General features: G+C 42.4%; 2 protein-coding genes across 3 annotated transcripts in view; one reads left to right on the top strand and one right to left on the bottom strand.

Moving 5' to 3' along the window:
- Positions 1–10,662, bottom strand: part of KCNG3 (potassium voltage-gated channel modifier subfamily G member 3) — a 30,077-nt gene extending 19,415 nt beyond the window's left edge. The window contains exon 1 of one of the 2 annotated variants that reach the window (XM_019757058.3): positions 9,998–10,662. In XM_019757058.3, coding sequence (XP_019612617.1) covers positions 9,998–10,662 — 665 coding nt within the window. The remainder of the gene's footprint in view (positions 1–9,997) is intronic. The other variant, XM_019757059.3, reaches the window with a different exon arrangement.
- A 958-nt stretch (positions 10,663–11,620) lies between these two features.
- The window catches only part of MTA3 (metastasis associated 1 family member 3), a 178,379-nt gene continuing 173,117 nt past the window's right edge, over positions 11,621–16,882 (top strand). Inside the window, exon 1 of the mRNA XM_088796193.1 lies at positions 11,621–12,238. The gene's annotated coding sequence lies outside the window, so the exon portion shown is untranslated. The remainder of the gene's footprint in view (positions 12,239–16,882) is intronic.

Below are 16,882 nucleotides of genomic sequence, written 5' to 3'. Positions count from 1 at the left end.
TGTTCAACTCAGGTGAAGTCGCAGGAGAGCTGCCATAGACAATATGCAAATGACTGAGCCTGGCTACGCTCCAATAAAACTCTATTGTGGACACTAAAATTTGAATGTCAGATAATTTTCATGAGTCATAAAACAGTATTCTTCTTTTCGTTATTTTTCACCATCTAAAAATGTAAAAACCATTCAAAGCTCAGGAGCTGCACAAAAACATGGAGTGGGTCTGAGTTGTCTGCAGTTTCCCCACCCCTTCTCCAGACCACCACCAGTCCTGCCACAGAGAGAGTGGGGGACAAGGAGAGACTCTTTCCACAGAATGATCTCATAGGCACACTTGGCTGATTACAACAATATCTTTACCCAGAAAATGAAAAAAGAAACCCTGTCATCAGAGCCTGAACCAACATGGCCTGGACCTAGGACTAAGGCAGCCCCTGAGAGCTTCGAGGTGAAATGGTGGTCCTACCTGACCTCACTGGCTCCACCCTTTCCCCCTAGAGCCTGCGCTCTGCAGTGGGGCCAGAGTGATCTTTTAAAATTAAGTCAAATTATGTCTTCCGCTTAAAACCCACATGCAAATACAAAGTCCTTACCATTTTCTCTTTTCAAAAAGACAACTATCAAAAATAAATCCTTTTAGGTGGTGCATCTCCAAGGCTGTACAGGATCTACATTCCCCCACCTTCACCAATTCCCTACTGCTCTGCTTCCTTGCTGTTCCTCCAGCAGACCAAGGGCACACCCACCTCAAGGGCTTGCACTTACTGTGCTCTATGCTTGGAACTCTCTCACCCAGACATCTTTCCGCTTGCTCCCTGCATCCTTCCCAGTCTTTGCTCAGACGTCCATCATCTTATCAGAGAGAGCTTTCCTGACCATGGCTCATTCTTATTCGGTAAAACCCTTATCCTGCTTTATTTCTTCATAGCACTTATCACCATGTGTTATACATTTATTAGAATGGGTGGTTCTTAAGGGCAGGGACTGTTTTGCACTGCCATATCCCCAGCACCTAGAACAGTTCCAGCTACTTAGTAGTTGTTCAATACATGTTTGTTGAATATAATCGATAAATGACTGGGGAGCCATAACCAAACTGATTTCTTGAAATATGTAACCTACTCATAGATTGAAGACAATTTATAAATACACAGTCTCCTATCAAAAATGAAAATGCTGCTGTAGTTGTATGGTTATTTCACATTTATAATTCATCTAAATCATATATTGTCTACCCATGTGCAAGATGTTCAGATACATGTTGTGAAGCACAGAATTTCTGTTCTCAAAGCACTTCTACACTCAAAGGGAGTTACGACATGCTCACAAGCAACCTCAAGAAAAGATAAAGTGAAAAGAGGTCTAAGACAGGGAACGATAAAGAGCTAAAACAGTTTAGCTTCCTGTTGAAGGCTTGGTCTTCATTCTCTCATTTCACCTTCTGTGTGATATCCCACTTAAATGCACGTACAGGACCAGAGTAGGGCAGTGAATTAACTGCCCAGGGTGGTTTCCTGAGTCCTTTCCACCATAGCCTTTTCCTTTTGACAGTTTTTGCCTGAGAAAGTCCAAGGACTGCCTCAATTACATACTTCCCTCTGCCAGTACAGGCAAAAGCTGAGGAGTCATTGCTATTTGCAGGCTAAGAAAATCATGTAAAATATACGTATCTATTTCAAACACTCCAACAGAACCCATCAGTTCGCAAATGGATTAATTCAAACACAAACGCTTTGTCTGATTCATTTGCTGAGCCAAAACACCTGGGTCCCTTTCTTAACCACTGATGGACTCCAGTTTTCTAACACATTTTATACTCCTTAAAACATACCACCAAACCATAATGCTTAAAACAGTTGGATGGTGATGGTTGTACAACTCCATGAATACACTAAAAGTCATGAATTGTGCGCTTTAAAAGGTGAGTTCTATGATATGTGAATCATACCTCAATAAAGCTGTTACAGTTTTTAAAAAGAGGTTAATTCCAAATGTTTTTTATTAAAATATTAGTAATATTAGTATTCTAGTCATTATTTTTGCATTATTATAATGGCTATTATTAATAAAGAGTACCGCTGAATTTCATTCATATTTTAGACAGAAATTTGGCAATATCTAGCAAAAAACAATTTTTAAACACAATCCTTTGACCCAGCTATTTCCACTTTGGAATTTATCCAACATATACACTCAAACCAATTTGCAAAGACATATGAAAAAGATTGTGCTCTGCACCCCTGCTTGCCTTTTTCAAAAACTAGGGCTGGCCTGGTGGCTCAGGCGGTTAGAGCTCCATGCTTCTAAATCCGAAGGCTGCCAGTTCGATTCCCACATGGGCCAGTGGGCTCTCAACCACAAGGGTCCTGGAGTCCCGCAAGGGATGGTGGGCTCCGCACCCTGCAACTAAGATTGAACACGGCACCTTGAGCTGAGCTGCCGGATGGCTCAGTTGGTTGGAGCGTGTCCTCTCAACCACAAGGTTGCCGGTTGGACTCCCGCAAGGGATGGTGGGCTGCGCCCCCTGCAACTAAAAACGGCAACTGGACCTGGAGCTGACCTGCACCCTCCACAACTAAGACTGAAAGGACAACAACTTGAAGCTGAACGGCAAGCTCGACAACTAAGATTGAAAGGACAAGAACTTGACTTGGAAAAAAGGCCTGGAAGTTACACACTGTTCCCCAATAAAGTCCTGTTCCCCTTCCCCAATAAAATCTTTAAAAAAACAAACAAAACAAAACAAAACAAAAAACTAGAGTCAAACTAACCATTCCACAGCAGAATAGAGCAGGGACATGGGAATCAAATGCCAGGTGTCACCGCTTACCCACTTACATGGGTTTGGACCTACTATTTAACCTAATATCTAAATCTCAATCACAAAATGGGGATAACAACAGTACTGCTTCACAGGATTGTTATGAGACTTAGGTGACAAAATATCTGTATAAACTTAACAAGTGACTACTATATATTAAGTAGTCATTAATTATTGACTATTACATCTATTAATATTATCAACTGAACAGATACTTGTTGAACAAATTGTGGCCTATCCATACAATGGAATACTATACAGATTTTTAAAATAAGGAAAATTTATACACTGATATAGAAAGAGTGCCAAGATGTTAACTGAAAAAAGCAAATTGCTAAACAAGATTATAGAATGATCTCACTTATAAATTGTTTAAATCTATACAATATGTATATGTAATTATCTATGCATATATGTGTGAGTGTGTTTATGTTTAGACCTATGCATAGAAAATTTCTGGAAGAATACTCAAAAACTGGGTAATGGGATTGAAGAGAAAGGGGCATGTTTACTCTTCACTTCATAACACTTAAAACCATACTTTTTTCCAATGAGCAAAGTTTTCATTTAAAAATATATTTTAAAAAAATGTTAAAGATGACTTGCTTACTTCAAGGGAGGGGGAAAAAGCACTTGGTTAAAGAAAAAGAAAGTTTCCACTGAATTCTAAAATTGGCAGCAAGTAGAAAAACCCTATGCACATACTAAAAGAAACAGTCCACTATGAAAGAACAGAATTGAACTGAGGTTCTGGGTTATGTTCTGTCCTATCAGAGATCTATTAATTACTGGCTTCTGAAAATATCCACCTTATCTGCTCAGTAAAATCATTGAGACTTCCATCTTCACCTTCAAAGATTGCCTTTTATTTTTAAAGTACTTAAAAACCTATTGGATTTATATAATACTGACCCAAAAGGCAATAGAAATAATACAATTGATTTTTAAGTTTCCATCACCTGGTGTTTCATTGCGATTATTTCATTTTTTTAAACTTGGGCTTAAAATAACACTTCAAGAAATTTAAACATCTTTCCATCTCCTCCAACTCTCACCACCACAACACAAAGCAATACAAATTAAAGATCAAAGTTCCAACATGAAACAACTGTTAGAAATAATTTCTAAAGAACAGATTAAAACTGCAGCACGACTTTGCATGCCAACGAGATGCACAACTCAAAAGAGAACACTGCTGCTGAGACTGACTGAGGCACAGAAATTCAGAGGCAAAAGGGACCAAAAAGTCAAAGGGACAACTATTTCATACCTCACCCTCTTTCTCCAAGTTTTGACTAGCAAAGAACATCTTTTTATGAAACAGCCAGCAATGGTTAGTAATTTTAAAAGATGACTACATCGGTATGTTAAAAATACCAAAAGAACACTAATCCCCTTGGCAGCGTTGGAATGATACTCAGATGTTACTGGAAGGCAAACTGCCGGAAAAATCTTTGGTTTGTCTAATCAATCAGATATAACATTAAGAACATCATCTCATCATTCTAAGATTAGTTACCAGAACTGTTCATTACGAAAGGTTGTGAATGAATGTCTTCACCAAAGATGTTTAACAGAAGGGGCGGTCCTCTCAATGAGATGGTTTGGGTTGTACAGAAAGGAAAATGGTACCTGATCCCTCTTCCATTGACCCTCAGAGATCCCTCTTTCAGAGCCTTCTCCTCACAATACCCCCAAACGGGAAGCAGACCCTGCAGCAAAAAACCTGGATTCCCAGCTCACTACATGTGGGCCAAGGCAGTGAAAACCAGAGGGACCCCAATGTCTGTGGGCCCTAGCACCACTTCTCTCAATAAACAGTACGTCACACACTGGCCTCGTACTGGCAGATGAATCATCATTAGTAACATAATAAAAATCCACATTTTTACCCAAATCCAATCACTTCTCACCATCTCCATGGCTACTCCCCTAGATGAAGCCCCACATTCTCTCATCTGCCGGGTCTTGACACTTCTACTGTGGCCCCGTCAGTCCATTCTTTACCCAACAGTCAGTGGTGTTTTTAAAACACATCCAGTATGTTTCTTCTGCTTTAAAACCTTCCAAGGGCTTCACTGTCACACTTGGAATAAAAGCCAACTCATTCCCAGGGCACGCAGGCCCTGCCTCCCTCGAACCTCATCTGCCCATCTCTCACCTTTGGACTAAATGCTAGCCCACATGGGGCTTTCTTCTGTTCTGTAGATAAGCCAAGCTCTGCCACCTCCGCGCCTCTGCATCAACCATTCCCTCCGTCCAGAACCTTCTTCCCTTCCTCTTCCAACACTGGGTCTGTCTCATCATTCAGGTCTCAACTTACACATCACCTTCTCACATCCTATACAAAGGAACACCCCTGCTGCACTCTATACCGTTTGATTTTCTTGAACTATTTGAAATTCGTATGTATTTGCTGACGTTATTGTCTGTCCCCTGCTCCTACTACTTCCATTAGTTCACCAGCTCCATGAGAGCAGAAACCATCTTATGTACCTCTGTATCTATAGAGCCTGGCAGTCACAAGAACCAAAAAACGGTTGATAAACGGTCAGAATTCACAATTAGTTTTTAATCATTATGCATTTTTTCTCAATATAGAGATATTAAAAGTACACTATGTTCTAGGCAATTGTGGTTTTCTTTCAGCGGCGTCCTAAACTAGAGTACAAAATATTTTAATCCATTTCATAAACAAAGGGCTAATGTCTTAATATTTTTAAATCTTCAAACTGAAAGTCATTGACAAATTGAGCAAAAGGTATAAACTGCTCACCAAAGAGAAAGATAAATGACTCCTAAATATATGTAAAGATGCACAATTTTCCTCAAAATAAGGCAATAATAAATTAAAGCTACTAGATATCATTTTTTACCTTTCAGCATGGTAAAGATCAAAAGTACAATTAACACTTTATGAATAATTCACAGATTATGAATCAGCATGCTCTCTCACACATTGCTGGTGGGAGTATAAACTGTTATAATCTTTTTGGAGAGTAATTTGGAATTATCTATGAAAATTAAAAGTACGTGTGCCCTTTGACTTAACTTTCAGGAATTTATCCTATGGATATACTTTCATAATAGCAAAATAATGCATACTAAGCATATTCTACAGACAAGAAAAATGTAAATGTCCAGAAATTACGGGGCTTCCATACAATGGAATATTGTATGGATGTCCCATAATTTCTGGGAGCTCTTACAGACTCATATGGAACAATCTCCATGACATGTTGGTTAGTTAAGAAAACAAGTCTCAGGATAGCGTTATCACACTGTTTTTTGTAAATATATATATATATATATATATATATATATATATATATATATATATGCTTGTACATGTACAAAAAGTCTCTGAAATGACACAGAAAACTATAACTTTGGTTACATCTACGGAAAAAAACTGAATGGTTGGGGAATGGAGAAGGGATTGCTTTTGTAGCTTTTGGCCTTTAAACTATTATCTACATGATGTTTACCCACCTAAAACAAATTAACTTAAATTATATTCACACAAAATGTTCTCAAATTATTGATTTGGAAAACCTCTCAAGATTTCTTCCAAAGTTCAGATTGTGTGCCATTCCAAAATTTCAGAAGTTAATGAAAAGAAATTATATTCTCTTATTTGTTTTTGTTTTGTTTTTAATTAAAGTTTATTGGGGTGACAATTGTTAGTAAAGTTACATAGATTTCAGGTGTAAGAAATTGTATTCTTATCTTTATTCCTTTTACACAGTAAGTAGGTGATAAATAGTTGTTCCTTGATTTAATGGACTTTTTTCTTACTCTAGCACAGGATCCCATCCTCAACTAAGAGTCCCACCACCTTAAGTCCACAGCCTTACCCCACACAGCTCTTCAATCTCTGCAAGAAAAGATATATTCCTGGAAGGTTATATTTTGAAATGTAATATAAACAGTAGATATTTATTTTGCCAGATTAATAATTTTGTTCTAAAAGCTATCATAATAAATAGTATAATAATTTAGCTGCCTTCTAGGGCTTTTCAAGTCATCTAATTTAGAAGCTAGGACATGTTTGTATGAAAAAATAACTACCATGCTAGGACGGATATTATAGATGTCAAATAAGTAGCACAAGTAAGCAATCCCTCAAGAAATTCAGGAAGAAAATCACATTTACCAGGGTAATCAGGCAAGGCTTCAAAAGAGAAATAGAATCTGAGTTGGGCTTGATGGATGATACAGTTTCCATAGGTAAGGGAATGCACACTAAGGGACATCTAGGTAGTTTGCGAACAAGTCAGCAGGCCAGCCTGGAAAAACGGAGCTTGCAGGTGGCAGAAGTGCTCTTAGCTCCTGGAAGTCTACTTACTCAATCCCTGAGCCTGTACCTTTCCAATGCCCTGGATTGTTTTGATTCTTTCTAACATTTCCCCAAGTTGTCATTACTTCTCCATTCTCACCACCTCAAAGCAATCCAAACTCTCATTTCCTCCCTCTGGAAAGATCTCCAAACTCATCCTCTTGTTTCCAATCCCCCCACCTCCAATTCACAATATACAACTCACAACATTACTTTATATGTATAACCCACTCACCTCAAACCCACCAACAGCTAACCATTCCTTGCAAAATAAAACAATTCTCCCACTCATTCCAGGTGTACTAATATCTGCTCTCTGTCCATCTCTCACTCTGTCACTGGACTCACATCCCCTAAACATAATATACAAATTTCAAGCCTGTGCCTAGGCTGTTTCTTTTACCTGGAAAATTCTCCTTATTTTGTCCCCAGATGGGGCACACATGGTTGCATATGTTGCAAACACGGTAGTTCATATGAATGATACCCCCTCCTTCTGTTGAGCAGTGTACAACCCCTGCAAGCTTCCATAGATGGCTTGTTTCCATCCTCCCCCACGTTGAAGGCCTTCCCAGAACTACGCAACTCAATTGTTGATCAATTGTGCCCGATTCCTCCATCACCAACTTGACTCCTTTTCTTTACAAATAAAAGTTACAATAGTTGGAACCCCAACAGTGCCTTGAACACAGCAGATACTCAAAAGATGTTTGCAAATTGCAATGGACTAAATCAAGAAAAGCAGATCGTGGCAGAAAGAATCTTAAAAGCTAAATATGGTCAAATGTTCAGAATGATGTTTCAGAAAGACTAATTTCAGAAACTATATGCAAGCAGAGGCTGCGAGTTTATACTCATAGTGCCAGCTTAGGGGCCCTCTTGGTTCCAGGAGGTCTGTGGGAGGCTCCCTCTGTAATGGACATCACTGTCATCAATCATTGTCATCCTTCAGTTTATCTGTTTGGGACTGCAGATACTGTTCTCATCTACCTACCCTCAGAGTGAGGCTTAAAACTGGGCCATTAAGCCAAGAAAAAGATGCTTTTGCCTGAAATATCTGTGTATCTAGGAAACAGCTCTGACTTGAATAACTATATACATACATAAACTACACATACACAAATTAAGCATTACTCTTACCTTCTTCCTTCACTTCTTTTGCATCTGTCTCTTCCCCTTTTCATTTATTTCTCTCTCTCCCTAAAATTATTATTCATGTCTCTCATTTCCTTCCAAATGTTTTATATTAATGATCTCCAGACTGCCCCCCCCCCAAATTCCCTCCATCCCCCAAAAATTATTATTCAGGTTTATTGTTTTTGCTTATATACTGATTTAGCCAACTCCCCGCAGTATTTGTACTAGCAACTCAATTCTCCTGTTTTCTTTGCTAATGTACGAGTATTTTGAACCTACACTAATCTTAGCATACTACAATTACTAGTGAATCACTTCAAGGCCAATCACTCATGGCTCATTTTCCTATGCCCCTCTAAAAGAATCAAGGGCACTTGAATATTTAGGTATATAAATTAATTTCATTGTATTGCTGGAGTACCAAATAAGTAATTCTTATCTGTAAATTGAAAACTCAGAACCTAATACACTAAACAAAATGACTTTCCTAATGAATTTCCTTTCAAAGCATGTATTTTGGATTTCATGCCAAGATGGCATATCAGTAATGGACTCTGTGGTACTAGACAATTTCATTTACTTAGATTTATTTTAAAATCTTTAGTCTCCAAAGGAAGACTATTATGTGGAAGTAATCCACAGCAATATCAAGTCACCTAGCACCATCAGAAACTTGCACATGCTTATCAGGAAAAGATTACCAGGCACAACCTAATTTAAAAAAAATGAATGAAGGGGGAATCTTAAAACAGCACCAAAAGTAAAACAAAATATGCAATTCTATGTTTGTGCCCAAACAGGCTGTCTCCCTCGAAAGTCCAGCTTTCCTCTGCTTATTCATCTCACCAAACATGCAAAATAAACTCACCAGTACTAAAAACAGAAGTATATTATCACTATTAAAAGGTAAGAATGATCTAAGGAAAGATTTCAATATTTTCCATTCAGCCTAGTAAAGTGAAAAAAATATTAACTACTCAAATACTGTTTCTGGATTTAGGGCAGTTTTGACTTTTCTCCTCTCCCAAAGTAACAGTTTTTTTCCTCCACATATTGAAGATCCCTATGAATGAATGTCACACTGTGACTCTTTGGTGCCAAACGGTGGAGAAGTGTTTTGTTAACTCCATACTTTGTAGGAAAGGAGGAGAGAAAAGGGCACAAACATCCATTATTTAGAGTTTATCGTTAAGTTAATCTCCTTTCTAATATAACAATTCCATTAAAGTACCTGTTATGTAAAGTGTATAGATTGTATAGCAGTGTATACGCAGCAGACCACATTCACGATAACAAGACTTCATCTTTTCAACCACCACCACAAATTGGCAAATTGGCTCTTAGCTCAATTTTAAATTGTTGAATACTAACAATAAAAAGTTTAAAGAAATCTAATTAACCAGTTGCTAATTGCTCAAAAGTAATCTACAACGATGGGAAGGAGGCTTGTCTATATCTGCCCCTCCCCTTGCCCACAAGAAAGGCGTCTACAGTATGGACCAGAGCTAGTTTGTGCCTGGGAAATAGGGGTGGGGAGTGAGGGCCAACCCGTCCCCTTAGCTGGCCGCTCCTGGGGCCTCGCTGGGCTCGAAACCCAGAGTGGCTCGGCCGCCCAGAGGCATGCTGACATAGACGGGACCGACGGACGGTACGGACAGACGCGACAGGACGGACGCGACGGGCAAAGAAGCAGTGCGTCCTACCCGGAGGGTTCCCTCCCAGGGCCGTCAGAGTACCTGCTCCGGTCATCCAGGCTGCGGTTGTCGGCTGCCGCGGCGCGCCAATCAGGCAGTGTGCTAGCGCACAGCACCACCATGGACACGATCACGAACACGACCGACACGCTAGCCAGGATCTGCGCGGCCAGGGAGGACGTGGGCTCCTCGAATGTCCGCCGCATGCGCTCCAGCCAGCGCTTGGAAGGGGCCGCCTCGGGACTGCCGGGTCGCGCCTCGTCGCGGCCCTGCGCGCCCAGCTCGTCCGCAGAGTAGAAGGTGTAGGTGTCAGACATGCGGTCGTCGAGGCGCCGCTGGCAGCAGTATTCGAGGTGTGCGCCCTCCAGGCCCCAGTAGATCATCTCGTTGTAGAAGGAGAGCTCGCACATCCGTGGCGCGAAGCGCAGCTTGCCGTGGCCGCGCACATAGAGCAGGATGAATCCGAAGGCCTCCGAGTGCCGGTCGAAGAAGTACTCGTTGCGCTCACGGTCGTAGTCGTCGCACACCTCGAGCACGTCGCGCTCCGAGCGGCAGCCGTGCAGCCGGCTCACCCGGCGCAGTGGGAAGTCCTTCAGCAGCTCCCGGGACAGCGAGTACCGGGCGCCTCCCACGTTCAGCACCACCGAGGCCGCCCCACTGCGCCCGAAGGTCATGGCTGGCCGCCCCGAGGCCCCGTAAACCGAGGGCGCCGCCGCCGTCCCCCGGCCGCCGCGCGGGATCTGCCTGAGTTGGCCGACGCCGGAGCGCGCCGTCGGGGCCCGCGGGCTGTCTGGCCGGCTCTGCCTCGGGGCTCCGCTCTTGCCCTTCGCTGGCGCGGGGATCCCTCGGTTCTAGCTTCCTCCGCAGCCCAGCGTCACTCCTAGAGACGATTCCTCCGCGCCGCGGTACCTGCAGGTGGCCGGGGGATCCCCTCCGGCGCCAGCTCTGCGCCCCACTGGCTAAGAATGAAGCTATCAGCACCGCTGCCTCTGGCGCCCGGAGGATGCCCCCAACGAGGCCTGGGTGCCCTTTTCAAGGCGGGGGCGCTGACCCCCCTGAGGGGCACGGGCGCCGACAGGAGAGGCCGGTGCGGGATGGCTCCCAGTGCCCGGCGCTCCCTCCAGCCGCAGCTCTGGCAACCGCCCCGCCGCCGTCCAGAGGCGACAGGCAAAGTGAGCGGGTTCGGAGGCGACAAGGAGCGGGCTAAGAGAGGCAGGGGCGGGGCCTCCTCGGCTCCAGGCTCCGCTCGGCTCACCTCCCTCCGTGCGCCGCCCTCCTCTTCCCACTCGCGTCCGCACCTCCCGGGCTTGCTCCGGCTGGGATTCCCCGGCGCCTCGCCCTGGACCTCGGGCTCCCCGCCTCGTGACTCCGTCCTCCCCTTCCGCTCTCCCCCTCCACTCCCGCCTGCAGTGGCTGGGAGGGGTCCAAGGGGCGGGGAGGCGAGGAGGGGGAGCCCCTGGGTAGAGATGGGAGCCAAGCCCCGCGGCCGGGGTGCCTGCTCCCGCGTCCCGCCCGGGCCATCGGGAAGACTTGAACAGCCCCTAAGGGCCCTTTTAACAGCCCCCAAAGGGAGGTAACAAGATGGTAAGGAGGGGTAAAGACTGGGGTGCGGGATTTGAGGGGCGGGGACAGACAGCGTTTGGAGAGCTTTTTCCAGAAACTATCCAGAACCCAGCTCGATTTCTGAGACCGCCCAAAGGATTTCTCAGAGAAGGTACCCCAGCAACTGCTTTTCTTGCCGACTTTGCTCTTCCTCTCCTGGCTCGGAGATCACGTACCGCGTGCTCCGAAGGCGGCCACACACCCCATCACCCAGCCTCGGTGCCATCCTCCCGCGGAGGGGATCAGCCCCAGCCCCCGCTTTCTGGGACAGCGGTCCTAAGAGGGCGCCTACGTGTAGAGTGGCTGGACCCCATCTTGATGCTTCCCGTAGAGTGAGGTGAAAGTCTGAGGAGAATCGCCTTGCCACTGGCAAGTACAGAACTGCTCATTGCCTACATCTTCATCCTCCTTTTCATAAAGTCTTGATTTCCCCCGCCCACCACCAAGCCGACTGCAGCACCGGGCACCAGACCTTTAAGAGCCCCTTAAGACTCCGCAGAGCGAACTGCCCTGCACTCTGCTCTGGTCAATGCCCTGGCAATGGGTTCCACTTGGCAGGGATTATTTTAAACTGCTACCTACCACCAATTCACACGACACCCGACACCGGCAGCCCTGCCCGAGCAGTGCCAGCCAAAGGCGAAACAGGTGAGTCGTAAAGCAAACCATTGTAAATGCAAAACAAATACTGGAAGAAAAATTGAGGGTGGAGCAGGGTGGGATGCGGTCATCTGACCTGAGAGGAACCCAACCGGTTACTGGGAAGGGTTTTACTTTGTTCTTCACTTTTCATAATTTTGTATGATTGTCCCATGCCCACTAGAGGTCACCATAAAGAGTCATTTTGCTCTAGTTCTAGTATGGAAAAAGCAGACACCTAAAAATTGGAGTGCTCTCTCTCACAAAGTAAAATCACTCTATAAGTTGTTTACCTCTAGACTTGGAAAATTTATCTTAAAAGCACTTACTGTGATTAAAAGCTCAAAAGCAGGGAGTTGTTTCTTTGCTAAGTAGCTACTAAATCCGGAAAACATCCGGAAGGAAGTGAGTTTCAAGACAGGATTGAAGGAGGTGATGATGGTCTTGAGCTGGCACAGAGAAAGAGCAGAGCATTCCAAGGAGAAAACTCTCAGATGTGGCGGATTAAAGTCTAAAGAAAGTTAATCTATTTGCTTGGCTGAAAGGATGGGGATCTCAGTTGCAGAATTTAGGTTTCATCCTATAAGCAATGGGATCCCAGAAGGTTTTACTAATACAAATGGTTTGATGAAAGCCTTATTTCAGGAAGATTCCTTTTCCTTTTGGGTTATTCTAAGGAGAAAGCTGTTTCTGCAACCCAGGAATGAGAACCCCACCCCCAAGCCTTTGTAAATGATAAAGGTTCAATTCTGAGAAACACTGAGACCAAGGGCTTAGCAGAGCTTGGAAATGGATTTGTAATAGGATATGAGGACGAAGAAGTTTGCAGATGAGTCAAGAGAAGAGCCTGGCTTCACACCAAAAGTCAATTCCTCAGGGAGTTGTTAAAAATACTTTCAAGAAGCATCACAAGCCTCAGAACAACTATTTTGTTGATTATTTGCTCCAACATTACTGTATTTATTTCCTGTGTTCTCCATCTAAAATCCCTTTAAAGTCTGTTGATTGAACCAGTTAAAGAAATATCACAATTTAAATTAAATTTGAGCTAAGAAAACAAATTAATTTGATAGCAACACAATTTCTGCCTCCTAGGTATATTTTCAGAAAATTTCTTAGAGATGAGTTTAAATCATTTCATTTGTTTCAAGAGTGATATTCCAATGATTTTAATATCATCAACCACTGCTACAGCAGCAACACCCAAATCATTTTCTTAAACAAAGAAAACAGTAAGATGCAGAAACAATTGGCTTGTCTGGTTTAGAAAGCATTCTTAAAAACAATTTTACTCCTTGGTATTTGGAAAAGAAGACTGTGTTACGATTTATTATTATACATCTACATTCTTTTCTGGATTCTGGATGATATTTAGGGCCTTCATATATAAATTTTTAGCATGCATTAAAATTTAAAGGCATCGAGCAGAATTTTAGAGTTTGAAACAACCAAGAGATTTTCTCCTCTCAATTTATCAATCCATTATTTAGGGAGGAGTAAGGAGGCTTCAGAGATGTGCCTGCAACTTGCCTGAGGTTCCTCCGCCAGCAGCATTGTGGTAGAGACAAGGCTAGATCCAGGTTTCCTAGTTCCAAACTCTAGTCTCTCCATCTCCAGGGCCTGCATTGCTACTACAACCTCCTATCGGCTCTCTCTGCACTCCTGTTCTTTCCTCCTCCGTGTGAATCCTGTATTATGCTATCAGTCAGCTCTTCTTTCTGTTCATTTCCATCAAGTCATTCCCCAGTGGGAGAACCAAAAAGGACTATACATCTACAAAATTACAATATTATAGAATTACAATCTCCCAGTATTATTATCTGTACAATAAAGTCCAAACTGGTTATTAGGGTCCTCCCTGGATTGAAATCCTGGCTGCACAACTTACTTGCTAAGTGACCTAGAGCAAGTTCCTTAACCTCTTTGAGCTTCCGTGTTTTCTCCTCCATAGATAATGATAGTTCCATCAAAGGGGTGATGTGAGGATTAAATGAGATGATGTGAGGGTGGGCTATAGTTTAGTGCATTACTCTGGGAAATCTCACTTTCTATATGGTTCCACCAACCCAAACAGGCCATGCTCATTGTCATTCCTGGATTCCCAATACATAAAAATTGGACAAGTGAATTGATACATCTGAAAATGTGACCAATCGCAAATAAGTAACCTGAAATGTCAAATATTCAGTGAAAAGTTGTGACCCTTATACTGCTGACTCTCTGGATTGAACACAGATTCCTCCATCATTTTGCATTGCACGACTGGATGTGTTCAGGGATTCTGAATACCCTGCCCTGAAGTTTTATAAATCGAAATACGATGTTGGCACTACTGGTCCTTGCAGCATACTTATCGCTCTGCTGTTAAATCATATTTCCAAGTGTTTATGTTTATACCTCAGTTTATTTCTCAGCATCTGCAGAACCAGTGAATGACTTAAAAAGTCAGATTTTTGAATGGAAACATAGCCTGCCAATGTCTCTAGTTTTATATAAATAAAAAACTCTAATGACATCGCCCACTATGCACAATTACCCATGTAGAAGGTAAAGCTGTAACTTTCAATGAACTGCCCTCAGAACTATCCCACCACACAGACCCTATTCTCAAAGGTGAGAAGCCATCAGAGGGACATGTCACCCCACCCCACACCAATGTCCTTGCCTTTTTTTCTGCTCCAGGTCACTTTGTGCTCTTACTCAAGGAAAAGGAACATTATCTTCCTCACATTTCCAGCTTTGAGAGGGTCACTGTATAATCATTATAAGGGAGACAAATTTTACCTCTACCCTTTTAGGGTTTTCAACTGGGCCTGAGAATTAGATTTACATAAAACATATTAGCAGGAGAAAAGCATGCAAATTTACTTAATATAAGTTTTACATTACATGGGAGCCCTCGTAAGGAAGACCCAAAGAAGTGGCAAAACCCAAAGCCTTTATACTACCTTGAACAAAGCGAGGCAATTGTAGAAAAGTAAAATATATGGGGAAGCTAAAGGAAGATAAGAAATATCGTAACAAGATGTGGTTGTACAGAATTCTCGGCCTCAACTTGCTCTCCTTGATGATAAGAATGGTACTTTCCTCTTGATATCGGGAGGACATCTTCCATATGATGGTTTTACTTCCTGCTCTTAGGAAAGAAAGGGGGGTGGACCAGAGCACCCTTCTTGTACCTGATGAAGTTTTTTAAATGATTTCAGCTCAAAATAATCCTCATGCCAAAATGCCATGTTTTGGGGTGGCCTCATCATTAATAGCAAAAATATTTTTGATGCCATTACAGAATGGCCATTCTTCTCTGTCATCTTCACCCAAACCTCACTCCTGTCCTGCTGCTCTGTTGGATTGGGACGGCCCTTCCCACCACCACTACATGTCCCTTGCTCCTTACCGTGACAAACAGCCCCTTTTATGTGTACACGAGCTCAGCTTTCCACAAAAGTGCTCTTACTATCACCCTCATTTTCCAGATGAGGAAACGAAGCTTCAAGAAGTTAAGACTTCCTCAAGGTCCCACAGCCACCTACTAAGTGCTGGACCTAATTCTGAAATACAAAATCCATGTAGGTTCTTTTGCTTCCCTTCTGGTTCACTGCCAACTCTCCACTCTACCCAGCATTAAACGCCCCTGGGGAGGGAGGAACAAGTTAGGTAATACCAGAGGAAGCAGTCTGACAAATCTTGAATGTGGGTCATTCTACAAGATAACTAATCTTCAAAAAGCCACTTTCATATCCTGAAATATTTGAGGAGATGATATAATGTCTGATACTTGTTTCAAAATAATCAAAGGCAGGAGCAAGTGGATGAGGACATAGATGAAACAAAATTGGCCCTGAGTTGGTAATTGTTGAAGCTGGGTAATGAGGGTTCATTACATTAATCTCTCTCCTTTTTTATTTATTTGAAATAGTCCATAATAAAAGAGTAAAAATAAAAATTTTAAAACTTGAACTTCAGTTAAGCTTATTTTTGAATGTTGACAGTTATTCCTCCAGATTGGACCAAAATGCACTCTTTCACAGTATCTATAATGAAGAGCCCCTTCAATTTCTCCAAAGTGTAAAAAAGCTCAGCGTACATTTGACCATGACTATTAAAATTCAATACGCACACACTTAGTGGTCCAGCAATTTTAGCACCAGGAATTTATCTTACAGATATTGTTGCATATTTCACAAAGAAGTACATTTAAGGATCTTTGCATTGTTTTCAATAGCAAAAGTCTAGAAACAACCTAAATGTCCATAATTAGGAGACTGGTTATTTAAATAATAGCATATCCATGAACCTAATACTGTTGTTCAGATAGGCTCATGGATAACCACTGCTAAGCCAGACTGCTAAACAAAAAAGCCTAGGTCCTGAGCTATGGCCTAAATTATTCCTTCTTTATAGTAAAGATGTATAGATATAAATATAGATATACAATAAGATTTCTGAAAGGATATGTACAATATAGTTACGCGTGATTGTTTCTTCGCTGAGGGACTGGGAAGGTTGGGGTAGATATGAGACCTACTTGTTATTGGTTATTGTAAACCTTTTGGCCTTTTTTTTTAACTGAGTGCAAGAATTATGTTTTCAGTTTTGAAAAAAAATAGTTTGAAAAAAAAAGGAAGAAAATCTCAGCATCTATCCTCCTAC

The sequence above is a fragment of the Rhinolophus sinicus genome, chromosome 2, assembly GCF_057876585.1.
Source record: "Rhinolophus sinicus isolate RSI-liver-muscle chromosome 2, RSI-T2T, whole genome shotgun sequence".
Classification (NCBI taxonomy): domain Eukaryota; kingdom Metazoa; phylum Chordata; class Mammalia; order Chiroptera; family Rhinolophidae; genus Rhinolophus; species Rhinolophus sinicus.
The sequence above is the reverse complement of the archived record's forward strand: the minus strand, read 5'-3'. Positions and strand labels throughout refer to the sequence as shown.